The sequence below is a fragment of the Cyprinodon tularosa genome, unplaced genomic scaffold, assembly GCF_016077235.1.
Source record: "Cyprinodon tularosa strain WSP-4 unplaced genomic scaffold, ASM1607723v1 ctg159, whole genome shotgun sequence".
Taxonomy (NCBI): domain Eukaryota; kingdom Metazoa; phylum Chordata; class Actinopteri; order Cyprinodontiformes; family Cyprinodontidae; genus Cyprinodon; species Cyprinodon tularosa.
The window spans coordinates 72,361-89,294 of NW_024038427.1; the positions used below are offsets into that span (position 1 = coordinate 72,361).

The 16,934-nt window shown below is 36.3% G+C and overlaps 1 protein-coding gene across 1 annotated transcript; it reads left to right on the forward strand.

Annotated features, from left to right (window-relative positions):
- The first annotated feature begins 512 nt into the window (after positions 1 to 512).
- Positions 513 to 14,946, forward strand: LOC119780310 (nuclear body protein SP140-like). The gene is made up of 15 exons (XM_038280305.1): positions 513 to 872; positions 3,269 to 3,443; positions 3,793 to 4,017; positions 4,632 to 4,748; positions 4,943 to 5,076; positions 5,168 to 5,231; positions 7,338 to 7,400; positions 7,507 to 7,620; positions 7,722 to 7,869; positions 8,049 to 8,109; positions 8,206 to 8,339; positions 10,817 to 10,934; positions 11,037 to 11,111; positions 11,249 to 11,392; positions 13,427 to 14,946. Exons 1-15 carry the CDS (start codon positions 729 to 731, stop codon positions 13,511 to 13,513), a joined length of 1,803 nt encoding a protein of 600 aa, XP_038136233.1. The 5' UTR covers positions 513 to 728; the 3' UTR covers positions 13,514 to 14,946.
- Positions 14,947 to 16,934: the final 1,988 nt, after the last annotated feature.

A 16,934-nucleotide genomic window follows, 5' to 3' on the forward strand; every position in this document is an offset into this window, starting at 1 on the left:
GTATGCAGAGCAGACTTGAGCCAGCAGATGAAGCAAAGTGTGACCAACCAGTGAGGATCTACAGCAGAGGTGGGGGTTGGGTTTTATGAGCACCAGCACACACTACAGAGTAAAAGTTCTTCTCAGAAATATACTTTTTTATGAAAGGACTTAATAAAAAAAGCATTACTCATTATACTATTGATAATTGATTGTGACTTGAGTTTCGTCAGATTAGATTATGAGATGTAATTTACCTGCAAGTGAAATTTTTTTAAATCTTATTTCAGTTTAATATGGGAAAAAGTCAGAATTCTGATTTTTTTTCTCACTGAAATAAAATTTAAAAATCTGTTAACTTATTTCTTTTCCCAGTGGCCCTAATCCTCTTCCGTAAAAGTGGAATGTGTTCTACTTTTTTTTTTGTTGTTGTTGTTTTTTGCATCCCTCTGTTGTCAGGAGAGATTTCATAATAAATCCGTACCACTTTCATTTTCGAAACGTCACTAGAGGAGGTGGATCGGAAGGCACGTCCTCCTCCACGACTTTAGAAGTACTTCCGGTCACCACTGTTGCAAAAACTCAATGATGGTTGCTGCTGGAAACTCGTGAGATATTTAAGGTTAATACTTCTTAATACAGCTGATCGCGTGTGTGGGGCTGTGTTTACTGCGGCTGAAGTCACAGAGAGAAGTTGGTAGACTTTGCAGAGAAGCTCGCCCTGCAGGGCCTGCTGCGCTGACCGGATCATGGATCCACTAGATTTCCTGGAGACCGATGAGCTGCTCCGCTTTTTCCACGCTCGGAAAACTGAAATGTCCTGCATGAAAAACCCGCAAACCTTCCTGAGCCAGCTGCGAGATCACAACCTGATCCCGGAAGACAAATACCAGGTAAGCTTTTCAAACTGACATGTTTGTTATTGCCTGCTGCTCTACACACCCACATATCACATTTGGCGCCTTTATCCGTTTGGACATTAGCTGGGGAAGCGTAAGCTATAGAAGACCAACTCTGCCATATTTACAAATAAATACAGAGATAAATAAATGCTCAATAAATAAATGCTCAATAAATAAACAAGCATACAATTAATTGCCCCCCAAAAATACAATAAACAAATAAATCCATTCAGGATTTCTGCGTTACATTAACGCACAGTCTACTGTTTGTATATAGCTTCTGTGCATATATATATATATTTTATATATATTCTATCTTATTTTGCTATTTTGTTTTGTTTTTTGTCTGCACCAACAACACCAAGTCAAATTCCTTGTAAGTGCAAACCTACTTGGCAATAAACTTGATAAACTTGATTCTGATTCTAAATGTAGGTAGAAATTAAATTATACAGAGATACATAAATGTATATCTCTTTTAATTAGCTTCTTCATTTTTCCCGACTTTGTAATAATTACTTGACTCTCTCTCTTTTTTTCACTTCCATACAGAAAGTCCATATTCTTATCTTCAGGTAGCACTGAATACATGCCAGATAAAATAATACTACTTATACTTCAGTGATAGTATCTAGGTGTTACTCTATTGTACAGTGTGGAGGACCAACTCTGCCATATTTAATAATAAATACAGAGATAAATAAATGCTTAATAAATAAACAAGCATACAATTAATTGCCCTCAAAAATACAATAAACAAATAAATGTAGGTAGAAATTACATTATACAGAGAGACATAAATGTATATATCTGTTTTAATTAGCTTCTTTATTTTTTCGACTTTGTTATAATTACTTGACTCTATCTCTTTTTTTTCACTTCCATACAGAGAGCCCATATTCTTATCTTCAAGTAACACTGAATACATGTCAGATTAAATAATACTACTTATACTTCAGCAATAGTATCTAGGTGTTACTTTATTGTATATCTTATACCATGTCTATTGGTTGTGCTGTTATTTTTACATCTCTTTGCAGGTGATGAAGCAGCCTGGAGATGTTTTATCGTTATCTCCCTTTTATCTCCTCTTTCTTTAATCTTTTCTCCTTTTTTCTGTACTGTTCTACCCACATTGCAGTTTCCATATAATCTGTAAAACTCTCTGCATGAATTATAATAAAGCAGTTTATATGCATAAATCAAGCGGAACACTATGGCGATAGCCCTACTGCTCCACTTGTGAAAGTAAAATCTGTTGGGCTCTTTTTGGCATCAAGACAATTATTCTTATTGCCACATTGCCAGACAGGACAATGCTTAAAAAAAAAAAAAGTTGACTCTCTAACACGCACCCCTTACTCATTTTCATAATGAAACAGAAATGCATACAGAAATTTAAAAATGACAGGCAGAAATAAATAGCGTTGAAGAAATAAATAAGGAAAAAGATGCAAAGGAAGAATAAAACAGACAAAAATATTATCACATGCACCAAAATAAATACTTAAAAAAATAAGTAATAAATAAATAAAGCTAAAGACTATAACGGACAATAAATAAATAAGGTAATTATTACAAAGGCAAATAAATAGAGAAGCTAATTAACAGAGTTTTATACATTTATGTCTCACTATATAATTTAATTTGTACCTACATTTATCTGTTTAGTGTATTTTTGGGGGCAATTAACTGTATGCTTATTTATTTATTGAGCATTTATTTATTTATGTATTTATTTTTAAATATGGCAGAGTTGGTCCTTCATACAAACATTCATAATTAGAAAATAAAAAAATACATGGATCTCATGTTTTATTGCAACGTAATTGCAGAGACTTTCAACTAAAAGAAAGATTTTTCCACACGCAGCTTTTCGTTTTTTTGAATATTTATTCACGAATATGTAAAACTTAAATATTTCTAAGATATCAAGAAGCAATAAGGGCAAAAGTCTGGCGGATAAGTGTTATTATTTAATATGTGGTTAAGAAAGGTATTATACACAAAAAAATATATTTTTCGAAAATTACTAAAATCATGTAATGCTAGACCTTTCCCTAAAATAAAATTTTTAGTCAAATTAAATTTTAATGTAATTCACAGCAAATAATATTTTGACCTAGAGGCAATAGGCTAATTAAATCTAGCTTTATTTTTTGGGTTATTTTATGGAATGGGTAGTTTTTTCTGTTAATAAAGATGCAATGACTGATAACCGATTGGTTCAACTTGGTCCTGTGCTGTACGTACCTGCTGAAGTAATCCACTGGGAACCAATATAGGAGAGATATATATATATATATATATATATATATATATATATATATATATATATATCTATATCTATATATAAAATGTTAATTTCTAATTTCTTTTGTGTTCAGAGCATCATCCGCATGAAGAGTAAAAATAAGATTAGGACAGGTGTCTATGATATTTTGGACTGGCTGGAGAATAAGAATTCGGAACACATCCAGCTGTTCTGGAGATGTGTCTTCAAGGACGTTATCATGACCCAGTATCCCAAAATTAAGGAGCTGCACACAAGCCTCATGGACGGTAAGACTTTACAAGGTTTGCTTTTTTTGTTTGGATTTGTTTACGTGTAAAAAAAAAAAAAAAAAGTCCCTGTTAATGACGAAGCGAAGAAGAAACATTTTCAAACTTTGCTGCCAGTGTATTAAATGAGTATTTTCAATGCTTTTCATTATATTCATCAATCTGTTGATGTATTGAAAATATACGGGAAGACATTTTTAGGGAACACTATGTTTTAATTAAGTCATTCTGGAAGAAAAAAGCCCTATTTCACAATAATAGCATAGTCGTTAATGTTATCATGGCTTCCTTTATGCCTCTGTTGGCTGTATTAAGTAATTAGTATGTTCTAATTATCGTTTTATCACAGGATCTTTTCACTTTGACCTACAACTACCTGCGAAGGTGGAAAGTGAAGAAAGTGAAGAAAGGGGAAGCTCAAAGCATTCGGACATTGAGAAGGAAACTAAGTCAGCCAAAAAGAAGAGGAAAGCCAGCAGCGCGAGCAACTGTAGCAGCGGGGAGGATCAGCAGCCTGGTCTGTCAGTAAAACAGAACACAGGTCAGAGGAAAAAGATCAAGAAAATAAATTACAGTAGGTCACCTCTTTGTTTTTCTGAGTTTTAGAGTTTAAAAGATTCAGATCAACTATAAGAGGAATTATAAAAAAGCTTAATTATTTCGATCAATGATGCATGTCTCTGCAGTCTGTTAGATGTTCCTGAAAATTATGCTTTGTAGCTTTAATGAAAGGAAGGATAAATAAATCACTAATTTTAGACGATGGGAATGGGAGAAAAGTCTGAAAGTACAAACATTTTTCCATGCTCCTTTTTCTTACACTCATCCAGACTTTGAAACTACAGAGATACATTTTCATGCTTTTTTTAGGCTGCATACTGTAAACATATCATAGAGCTGAGTGTCAGTGATTTAATTAACACAATTGTCAGAAAAACAAATTAAGAGTTTATTCCTGCACCTCTCAGTATGTATTTGAGGTTTTTACTCTGAACTCTTGGAGCATCACGGCCTCTGGCTTTATAACCCAGAATCCGATGTAAACTTCATTGAGCTTCTTTTAGATTCTTCTGCATCTGAACAGTTTGCAGTAATTATGACTTCTGAGTGCAAATGAAACACTACAACTGCCATTGCCCACCTTAATGCTATGTGCTTTCTTACTCTGCCTTTCTTACTTCTCCTCAGGTTCTCCAAGGAAGGGAGAGGCAGAGGAGATTTGGACCTGGCCCCTCTATAAGAGCCAGCTGCCTGTGACCTGTGGACAAGAGGAGGGGACACTTATAAGAGACAAACTGGCCAAAGGTTAGACAGCATGAGGCAAACTCAACGTCCAAAGTGTCTCCCCTCATATGGGGTAATTTCCCTTTAAAGGCTGTTTGTTTGAAAGATAGCCAAAGACGGAAATACAAGCAGCTCTTACTATTATAAACTTTTTGTTAAAATTTCAGAAATCTTTTATGTAAATTATGCAATCTGTTGTTTTCTCATTGCTTCAGGTGAAAAATGCATCTTGGTGGATAAGCAGTGGTTCTCTCCGTCTGAATTTGAGAAGTTTGCAGGAAAAGGAAGCAGCAAGAACTGGAAGACGAGCATCCGATGCAGGAAGACCCCTTTAGGAAAACTTATTAAGGTTTGGTGGCAACACAGCTTTGGAACAGCGATATTTGCATCTTCCTATTTCTCTTAACTCACGTGCTGTTATGTGGGTAATTGCTTTGAAGGAGGGACACCTGAAGGCAGCAGCCTACAAAAACAGACGCAAACTGGTGAAAGAAAAACAACAAAGTAAGAAATCCAAATAATTTAGATTCACTTATTGTTTTCTCACCCATGTCTTTACCTGTGTTTTGTAACACTTTTCTAACAACGCCACTATTGTGGCGATTCCAAGGACAGGCGAACAAGGTGACACCTGTGACTTTGAACTATTTCCTCTTGTTGCATTGCTTCAACCAATCAATTACGTAGGGTGAAGGAATGAAGTGGAGACAAAGTGTTTTCAATCAAAATGTTAAATAATATAAAAGAAAAAAGGAATTAAGAGGTTTGTGAGTCTCTCTTGGTAAAGCAGCTTTAATTATCCCCTCAAACGGCTATTATATCGTTCTTTATTTGTCGTCCTCTTATAGCCCCATAGCGAGACACAGCAAGCCGCTATGGGTCCCAGATCTACTCAGGGCCCTGCTTCTGCTGATGATGTCACTATAATTCAAGACTGCTCAGATAAACTTTAGTTTCATAAGAATCAATTCTTCTCAGGAGATCTGAAGTAGCTGAAAGTAGAAACCAAACATTCTCAATCTTGAAGGCAAGTACTGCGACATAAGACGGACTGAGCTGTGCACATCTAATAATGTGAAACAAACAGTTTGATTTCTTGGAACATATTACAACAAAAACATATATATATATATTTTTTTTTTTACTGTCTGGCAATGTGGCAATAAGAATAATTGTCTTGATGCCAAAAAGAGCCCAACAGATTTTACTTTCACAAGTGTAGCAGTATGGCAATTGCCATATAGCTCCACTTGTTTCATGCATGCAAATTGCTTTATTATAATTATGCAGGGAGTTTTACAGTTTATATGGACACTGCAATGTAAATAGAGCAGAAAAACAGAAGAAGAAAAGGAAAAAAGAAAGAGAAAAGATGAAAGAAAGAAGAGAAAGGAGACAATGACAAAACATTTTCAGTCTGCTTCATCACCTGTAACAAGATGTAAAAAGAACAGCACAACCGAAAGACATGGTACGAGACATACAATAAGTCAACACCTTGAAACTATTGCTAAAGTAATATTATTAAGTCTGACATGTAATCTGTGTTAACTGAAGATACGGATGTGGGATTTCTGTATTTTGTTTATAGATTTTAGACAAATAAATCAGTAGCTAGATACTTTAAGATATACAGCAGTTCTTGTTAACAAGTTCAAAGTTGCGTAATTCAATTTGAGTGACTGACCAAGCTGATCTTATAGCGTCTGACCCAAGCCAGTTAGAACTCTACTCAGGTCGGCCTTTTATATCATGTTCTCACAGTTACTTCATTAACCAAAAACAGATCTTTAAAGCTTTATATCCATTAGGTAAAACTTTATTGATCATTAGACACACCAACAGTAGAGGGGCCTCTAACTGGTTACACTGATGCCACACTATGTTATTCTAGTTGTCCAGACCAACCACAGTTTTACATCATCCTTACAACGTTCAGCCAGTCGTATAGTTTAAGAATGGAGGCAGATCTGGTACCTACACAGCCTCTGTCCAGTGTCTTTCCCCAGCCAGAGGTGGCCTTGGCCACCCAACTGCCTCTACCATGTTCTAGTAAACTCTCTGCCTTGCTCTCCCACTATGTTCCTCTGCCCTCATGCTGTCCTTGCTCCACTCCAGAGTCAAGCTCTGAGCTCCAGAACGCCGCCTCCCCTTACCTCTGTTGACCAAGCGATTCTCCCTCAAAGCGGGATAGTTCCTGGTCCCATTTGTTTAGAAGTACTGTGGAAAGTGACCGTGACCTACAGCTTGATCCTGGAGTTCCAGAACTTGGAGCATCTCTGGAAGATCTGCTTGGCATCACTGTTCAGCTTTCCATGATGCATAGTTATCCACTCAGTAACATCCAGGTTGTCTGTGCTTAGTTGAAGCCGGTAGGCAGCAGATAAAAGCTCCTTCTGTTTGATGAAGCAGTGAAGCGTCAGGAGTTGAGTTTGTCGCCTCCCCTGTGAATTCGACTTTGTCCCCAGATTCACGTTCGGTGTGAACACACCTTTAGAGGAAAAAAACACCCTGTTTCTTACCATTTAAACAGTTGTATGCAGTTTTATAAACCGATGTGAGATATTGATTTTTCTTTTATATAAAAAATAATATTTTTTTTACTGTCAGATGAAGAAGAGAGTGAAGATGAGGACAGTTCAATGGAGGAGCAAACAACTGGAGATTCCACAGGTGACGGTTTCTACACTGCATTCACTTAGAAGAAAAAAGCCAACATCATTGCAGGGCTTTACTTTGATTCATTCAATATCATATACATGCATTTTATCTCATAAAGGAGACGAAATGGAAGCACAAGCTGAGCCGTTAGAAGTCACATCTGATCAGGGAAAGTTTAAAGTGACGTGTGGAGCTTTGACTGGAACTTTACACAAAAAGCGGTTTGGATCAGGTAACCACCTACAGAGTAATAAAGAACAAGTATTTAGCTAAACAACAGTTAAGCTATCAGAGATCTACTGTCATATGAAAATCTCTGTTTGTTCCCTCTAGGGAAATGTGGGAAAAGTATTCGCACTGAGCTGAGATGGCTTACCCCAGTGGAGTTTGTGAATGTGGCTTTAAACCAGAGTGATGCCACTTGGAGGAAGGACATCCTGTATGATGGCAAACCCCTCAGTCATCTAATAGAGGTAAACATGAATCCTCCTGTGAAATCAGTGGAGCTGAGATTCAGGTTAGGGACGGCCTGGGTGTTTTTTGTGCTCTAAAAACACATTTGATTATAACTCTTAAAGGGAAAAAGGAAAAGTTATTTGGTTTTAATGCCTTAAACTATGAAATAGAAACTGAGAGGTTGTCAATTTTTATCTCTTTCAGGCTGTTGATTCACTCGTTACTCTGCAAATGCAACCTGTGCAAACCGAAACCTGAAGACCTGGTAATTTTTTTTCCAGTCAATTTTACTCAGCATTCATCCTGAAATATGAATGTAAGTTTGAATGTAATATTTGCATTGGACCGATTTATCTTTCAGGATAATCAGAAAAACGATGATGAGTGTTGCATCTGTAAAAGTGAAGGAGAGGAGGAGTTGGTTGAGTGTGATAACTGCCCTCGATCATTCCACCAAAACTGCCATTTGCCTCGTGTAGACGACGCTATTCTGAGGTACAAACTAAAACTGATTTGAAAGTATCTGTGTTTGGAAATTAACTGCTTTTCTTTGGTCTGTTGGGTTTAATGAAAGTATTTCTAGTATTTTCTTTCAAAAAATGTTTTACCACTCTTGTAGATAAAAGATGCATACCTGGATTTTTAAAAGCAAAATTACTTTAAATTTGTTGTTTATATTTAGAAAAGTTTGAAAACAGCTGTAAACCTGAGCAGTGGGTAGCACACCTTGCAGGTGGAAGGCTGTGGGTTTGATTCCTGGCCCGGCGTCTTTCTGCATAGAGTTTGCATGTTCTCCCTGTATTTGCGTGGGTTCTCTCCAGGTACTCGGACATCCTCTCACAGTCCAAAAACATGACTGTTACATTAATTGGATGGATGGATTTGAGTTCATTAAATCCAGGCTGAATTAACTATATTTTATTGAATTTATCATAAACCAAACAACACAACAAAAAAAAATGAATTTGCACTTTTCTGTAGTGCTGAACTGAAAGCCAGTTTGTGAATCAAATGACTGGGTTGCTTTATAATTTACTGGCAAATGCACGGATACAGTAATATAAATATAAACCAGTTTGTACTTTACTATCTATAAAAGCTATCAAGAAAAACCTAAAAGAATCCCACTTCTGGGAAATCTATTAATTATGGATCTTTTAAATGCAATAACTTAAATTATTGTAACCCTTAGAAAGGACTGTTTTCAAAACCTGCATCTGTGTAAACTATTTAAGATTAGGAGAGTATTTTTAATTATTTATACATGAACCAAAAAAATCAGTATTCAGCAGGAACTTAGCAAAATGAAGGCTTGGGTGGGTTGATCATTAGGAATCATGTTTCCATACACAACTTTGAGTATAGAAAAGATAAGAAATGTAACATCGCCGTCAAGCTGAACACCCCTCTTGCAGGGTGTAAAATTCAATTTAGTTTATTTCTATAGCACCAATTCATAACACATGTCATCTCAAGGCACTTTACAGTTCACCAGATAATACAGTCAAATTGATTCAATGTTTTCTATCTAAGGAAAACCAGCTGATTGCATTGACTCACTGACTGGAATGCAAACCCCACACTAAGCATGCTTGTAGCGACAGTGGAGAGGAAAAAAATACCTTTTAACATGAAGAAACCTCCAGCAGAACCAGGCTCAGTGTGAGCGGCCATCTGCCGAGTCTGACTGGGGTTCAAGGAGACAGAAGCAGAGATACAAAAAGCAACTGCAATAGGCGGCCCCGTCCAGGAAACACACAGCCGGGCAGATGAGCTCTGAGCCAGCTCCCATGCCAGACGATGAAGAGAGCTCATCCAGCCAGTCACAGTCAGAGATACAGGACTAGATTGGAACACAGGCAGATCTCGAACATCCTTAAACAACGGTGTTGATGGCAGCAGCACAGCTGATATTTCTCTCCAGGATGGTGTCACAGCCAAACAGGAACAGACCAGATGAAGCTTCTATTAGAAAAAGCAGAGAGAGCATTAGAACATTAGAGATTGAACTAACAGATTCTGCAGACTGGGAAAATGGCGATATAATGAAGCAGAATGATGAAATAGGGGTCCCTGTGTCCTCCAGAATTCTAACCCTATAGCAGCATAGAAAGCTGAGGATAACCTGAGCCCCTCTAACTATAAGCTTTATCAAAAAGGAAAGTTTTAAGCCTACCCTTAGAAATAGACAGGGTGTCTGCCTCATGGACTAAAACTGGTAGTTGGTTCCACAGGAGAGGAGCCTGATAACTAAAAGATCTGCCTCCCATTCTATTTAAAAAAATTCTAGGAACCACGGGTAAACCTGAAGATTGAGAGCGAAGTGCTCTGTTAGGGACATAAGGAACAATCATATCTCTGATATACTGAGATCTACACCTTTAAGTCAAAGAGGCTAAACAGGTGATATGCATACTAGACTTATAGTATGCATAGAAATTAAATAAATAATGCAAATAATTTATGTAACATAAGCAATCTCATGCTGCACCATGCAGATGCTCTTTCTGCGCTGATGATCACTCACCTCTGCAACTAATATTTCACTTCCTCAAATTTTGCCCTATTTTTTACAATACAAGAGGAATAAAAACAGGATTCAACTACACTTCACAGTTCAACTGGTTGAACTGTAAAGTGCCTTGAGATGACTTGTGTTGTGAATTGGCGCTATAGAAATAAACTGAATTGAATTGAATTGAACTATCTATATACGCAGTGTTAAATTAAGTAATTGTGGTACTTAGTGTCATAGGAGAAGCATATTTTAAGACGCCAAAACTATCTGCAAGTCTCAGATTTTAGTTCTTTTTTATATTATTGGTATTATCCCAGCATTTATGTAATTAATTAATTAATTAATTAATTAATTTGTGTTGGAAGACAGCTGATTATTTCTGTAATCCTGTTGAAATATTGGAGGTATAAAAAAGTTTAAATCCCCTTAAAATTTGGAGTTATTCTACATGCAGGGACGACGGTCAGTGGATGTGCACCTTCTGCATTTTTAAAGCCATAGAAGAGTGTCGCTACCCAGACAAGCAGAGAGCCCAAGCCGTCATGTCCCGTCTGATATCTCAACAACTGCTGGTGAGCTTCTCTTTCTCCGTTCCTGTCCGAACATCTGTTTATTTTAACGCTGTTCACTTATAAACGCTACTGCAACCAACCATCTCTTGTTCCTGCGGACAGGAATGCCAGTATCTCCTCCTCTATCTGTGCAGTGCTGATGAGGAGCAGATATTTGCCACCGACCCTGGGCAGTATGTAAGTCATTATTCTTGTCTAATTCAATGCAAAAAAATTATAGCTGCTTGGTTAAACATCCCATTTTCAACACCCGTTGTGAAAACGTCATTTCAGAAATATTGAAACTTAAACTTATTTTTTATTGAAACCCACAGTTATCAAATTATTCCAGTATTATCAAAACTCCAATGTGGCTGGACAAGATCGCAGATAAACTCAAGAGGGAAGAATACCAGACGGTCAGCGAGTTTGTGTCTGATGTTCAGCTCATTTTTAGCAACTCTGCTACATACAACAGGGTAAGAAAATGTGTCGTTGTTTGATTGATTGTTCAAGGTTTCAAAAATATGATCAATGAATTATGTAAAAAAGACATGCTTTAGTTTATGATTTAAATGTCAACTCTTATGTATCTTTATTTTTTATCTTAATGAACGTCCCAACAAAAGAATTCATGTGCAGGAACCTTTTCTGTTTTGAAAGACATTCTGATTAGATGCTACTTTTAAAATTATGCCTAGAAAGCTGTGTTTGTTGGATAAGAGGTTGTTTTAATTAATTTATAAATGCCTGGCCCAAGTTTACTAGCATCTTTCCTCAAAGCAGCCTAAGGACCTTTGCCATTTATCGTCTCACTCAACTAGGCCTATCACTTAACAGTAACCAGTGTTGGGCACGTTACTTTGAAAAAGTAATTAGTTATAGTTACTAGTTACTTCTCCCAAAAAGTAACTGAGTTAGTAACTGAGTTACTCCACAATAAAAGTAACTAGTTACTAGTAAAAGTAACTTTTGCGTTATAAAGCTAACCTTGACCAGGTGTGATGATAGAAGCCCGGCTTTATATTTATGTTTATAGTAGGGATGCACGATATTGGGATTTTGGCCGATATCCGATATGCCGATATTTTAAAACTCATGTAGCCGATAACCGATACCGATGTTAAAGCTGGACAAAAATAAGTAGTCATTGAAAATAGCAGTTTTGTTATCCATTTCTGACACTTTGAAAAATAATATACTCAAATATATTTTCATATGCTGATATCAAAATTATTTTTTAAAACGCGGTATCGATCTATTTTACTTTCAAAATCTCGTGAAATTTCATCGTTCTGTTACAAACTCTCGTGATATTTTGCTAATTCTTGTGAGATTTTGTTAGTAAAATAGATCGATACCGCGTCAATATATCAACATATAAAAATATGGCAAAATTTTGTGAATTTTCGGGGGATTTCGTAGCATAACGATGACATATAGCAATATTTCATTAGTAAAAGAGATTGATATGGTGTTTTTAAATGGCAATATATCAGCATATGAAGATATTGTGATATTTTAATGTATCAATATTTTTTCCCTCTTCTTTAGAAGTTTTTAAGTCTGTAAAAAGAAGTTTTTGAGGAAGAAGAAGAAGTTGTATTTTTTTTTTTTTTGACTTTAGGAACTCAGAAGCTGATCAAATATCGGGTTAAATATCGGTGGGGTGGCCGATGTCTGATATTCAGTTTTTAGGCCGATACAGGCCGATACCGATAGGGGGCCGATTATATCGTGCATCCCTACTTTATAGATTTATTCTTGCAAAGTGACTCACAAAGTAGGCTTTAACAGGAAGGGTCTAAGCAAATCCAGGACCTCCTGTGTGGAAGTCAGGTGACTTAACACTAGCCAGCCACAATTGCAGCATGAGAGCCTGATGAATGAGGAGCAGAAAGCCAGAGAAAAGCAGAAATGAAAATGCTTTCAAAGCTGAATGTGACAGCTGCAGTGTAGAGGCACTTTAGATTTAAACCCAGCAATAATTCTATCGCTAATTGCAGTTATTTCTGGGAGAATTTATTGTCTAGCAAAATTTTTTATCATAATAGGCCCAATCTCAGCTCCAGTTGCTCTCGGCATACTTTAAAATAAAGGCCACTAAAGAAATAAAGGAAAGCAAAGGACATCAAGGATGTTTTTAAGAGATTTTGAAGTAAAGTAGTTTTTTGGGTGAAAGGTCAGACTTCAGGTGTTATTTGCAATACTTTTCTAAAAAAAATTTGCCAGAAGAAAAGTTGACTTTTTAATTTTAATAAAGCTCTTATTTTTTATTTAAGGAGGCGCACAACCCTTAGTATATGTTCAGTTGAGGAAAATTTAGGGCCGCTGTACAAAATAAATCCCAAATAAAAAAAAAAAAATCTCCAATGTTTTAACATTTTAGTTAATAAAAAAAAATAAGGCAGCCCTTTTCTTAACAGTTTTTTTTTTGGGGGGTTGTTCTTTAAATACCACATTTTTCTTATTTGTGACCTATTAACCTATTAAACCTCTGTTTTCTCTTATAGAACAATCCAGAATACCTTGAAATGAGCAAAAACCTGAAGCAGCTGTTTGACAGGGAATTTGAGAGAGCCTTCAACATCCAGGACTGAACCACAGCCTGATGGAGAAGATTTCTAACATCCACGGACGCTTTCTGTAAATTACCAAACATTTCATGCAACATTTAGGTTGTTCTTTATCTAACTAAAGATTAAAACCTTTAGTGATTTTATTTCAAGTTTTACCAATGAAAGAAGATGTAAGAATACTTCAGTAGGTACTTGATACTCCTGGAAAAGTATTAAAAATGTGCTTTAATATGTACTAAATTAGGGCAAAAATAGATCATGATGCATGGATGGTATCTCCAGCATCAGAATACCACCTTAAATTCAGAAAAGCTTTCTTTATCTATATATTTAGGCAGGAGCTGGGAAATCTAGATTTGCAGATTTGGTCTCTTGTGGCCTATTACTTTTAAGTCTGTACAGGTAGGTACACTGTGTCCCTGGCTTACAGCAAGGCACTGGAAAACTTCCAAAAGCTACCTTGTACTGAAAAAAATTGTATTAATTGTGCTGAAAGTTGAATTTCTGATTGCTGCAGGAGACTCTCAACATACAGACTAACAAGCATTAAAAGGAGTCCATGTTTATGCAGCAAATATCAGATCATCCACTCCAAACATCAGAATCAGAAATACTTTAATAATCCCAGAGGGAAATTACTTCCCTGGCTTCATGGCTTCATACAAGCTGCTCCGAGTTTTGGACCCGTGGTATAAATGTACGCTCAGGAGCTATAACCAGGAGCGCTTTATGGGGAGGGAGTTACGAAAATTATAAGGACCCTTGACTGAGGGGGGGCTCAAAAGCAAAAGAAAATATACGTCCCACTATATGTTACAAATATAAAAAGAAAATCCAGCAGTAAAATTATTAATCTTTGTGTTCTCCCTTGTTTTCAGCAGTAAACAGGCTTCCTCCTGCAGTATTAAAATCTGTGTCAATATTAAAACAGTTTAGTTAGATTTTTATATTCATATCTACAGTAATTCCAACCATAAAAGACAATAAAATCTGTAAATCTTGGTCATTCTCAGCAGCTGCACCAAAAATACATGTTTTGTTATTACACGTATACATGGATGAAATACTAATTCTCAGGACCAGCTTAAAAATAATCTGTCCTTTATCAAATTATAGCAAAACCTAATAGGAATATATCTTCCACAATCCAAAACCTATTTTCTATTAATGTGCACAGATATACAGCTGTGTTTTTCTTTGTTTTATATAAGCGGTTATTATTTTGATAGAACGGTTTTAATGTAAAGCTTAAAGTGAATGTATATTTAACTTTTTTGCAGTCTGTTATTTTTTTATTGTAGAAATTTTACAGTAACAATTACATTGAAAATGTAAAGGAATCAATATCAATGCCTTTTTTTTTTTTCATTCAAAAAGTTTATTTCAAACCTGCACACATTTTACAATACATATAATGACAAACAATACATGCATGGCTTGAAAAGGGGATGGAAGAAGCAAAAGCTTATACATGTCCAATCCCCTCCCGCTCATCCCCAGGACACTCCTGCAAACAAAAAGACAAAGACAAGACAAACAACTCATCCACACTTATGCATACAAGACAACACACTGGCCCAACGCTCCCCGTCCCTGCAACCCCCTCCCTACATCACACCACCCTCATAGAACATCACTCACTCTCTTCCAGGTATTTTCTCAGGACATCCCGCTAAAATATTTTTTGAAACGGTTTATATTTTCACAACACTTGTGTTCCTCCGTTAAATTATTCCAGAGGGTGACACCATGACTTGAGATGCACATTGATTTTAAGGTAGTTCTTACTTTTGGTTGGTATAATTGATTTTCCCCTCTAAGATTATAAGTGTGAAGTGCGTCCCGCTCCTGAAAGAGTTTTAACAGATTTTCTGGAAGAGAGCCAGTTGATGCTCTGAACATTATTTGCGCGGTTCTTAAGTTCACAAGATCAAACTATTTTAAATTGCAGGATTGTAAAAACAATACATTTGTGGGATGTAAATAATTTACTTTATGAACAATTCGAATGGCTCTTTTTTGCAGCGTAACCAGGGGCTGAAGATTGGTCTTAAAATTGTTTCCCCAAACCTCGATACAATAATTCAAATACCTTTCATGGGGCCCCAAATTCCTGGCGAGGCCCCTGGCTATAGCAATCACTGACACCCTTTCCTCATGAACCATATTCAATAGGGCTCATATGATTTGCAGGATAATCAACAACACTGATTCAAAAAAGATGAATCAGTGCAAAACTTAATATATTTAAGCATAAAAAGTATAAACATTAGCACATCACTCAGTGTTTCATATTCAGTGGTATGAAGTTTAAATCGCATGCAGTGTACAAAAGCTGCAGCAGAGGGCGGAGTTCCCTACTCTGTCTGTGTTCTTATTGGCCAGCTTTTGTTCAGTCTCAATTAGCATCTGTTTTTGGTCTCCCAATATTTATTTTACTTTTAAAACAAATATATTACTTATATTAAATATATAAATCTCCCCTTTCAGATCACTTTTTCATTAATTAAATAAAAACAAAAAAATAACTCCATACAATCCGTGTAGACGAAGGTACTTTTTATCAGTTTGATTAAACGGTATAATTCAACATGGAAAAAACAGAAAAACGTCCGTTTTCTCCTTTTTCTCCTCAGAAAACGAATCGTTTCCCGTTTTGTGGTTTCTGCACATAAAACCAAAATCCATTAAACGGCTTGATTTTGGTTTTTTCGTTTTCGCCCCCAAAACGAAAACAGCAGTCAATTTTCGGTTTCAGAAGTGGGCGTGGCTTTCAAGCCCGCCGGTCCGGTGCCCTTCAAAATAAAGGCATGGCATGGAGAAACTTTCGTTGTATTTCCTGCCCTCATCGTAGCTTTTGCTTGTGTTCGAAATTAAAGCAGGTCTTATACATATATAAATATATACATATATTTAGACGTAATATATATTACTCGGAATAAAGTCATCAGAGAGATTTAACTGCGACAGAACAGACATGGTAAATTTGACACTCACGACAGGTATTTTAAATGACCAGCAGATGTCGCTGTGCATCAATGGGACAATTAATCGCAATATCAAGCGTATTTTACCACCTCATAGTCAATAAATGGAACATTTATGAAACGGAGTGCTGTGTGAGGAACTTCATTTTTGTGGCGGTAAAAAATCTGGAATTTTTTTAGAGATATATCTGGGAAAACAGCCAATACAAACAGGAGTGAGGTGAAAAAAATTATCCCTGCATTTCCATGCCTGAGATGTTTGTACCTCTACGGCAAGATAATATTCTTATGTAAATACATACTGATAGGATACTATGCAAACTCAATTTTAACAGTCTTGCCGGGGCTGGGTGATTTGATTCTGCGCTGGGACATCGTCCTGCGCTTGAATTCAGATGTGCATAAAGGTACATGTTGATTCGCACTTTTTAGTCGCATATGAGGGGACATGTAAC

Coding starts and splice junctions, on each gene's coding strand:
- LOC119780310 (XM_038280305.1), top strand. CDS start 729: ATGGATCCACTAGATTTCCTGGAGACCGATGAGCTGCTCCGCTTTTTC. Junction 873..3,268: donor TCCCGGAAGACAAATACCAG/GTAAGCTTTTCA, acceptor TTTTGTGTTCAG/AGCATCATCCGCATGAAGAG. Junction 4,749..4,942: donor AAGAGACAAACTGGCCAAAG/GTTAGACAGCAT, acceptor TCATTGCTTCAG/GTGAAAAATGCATCTTGGTG.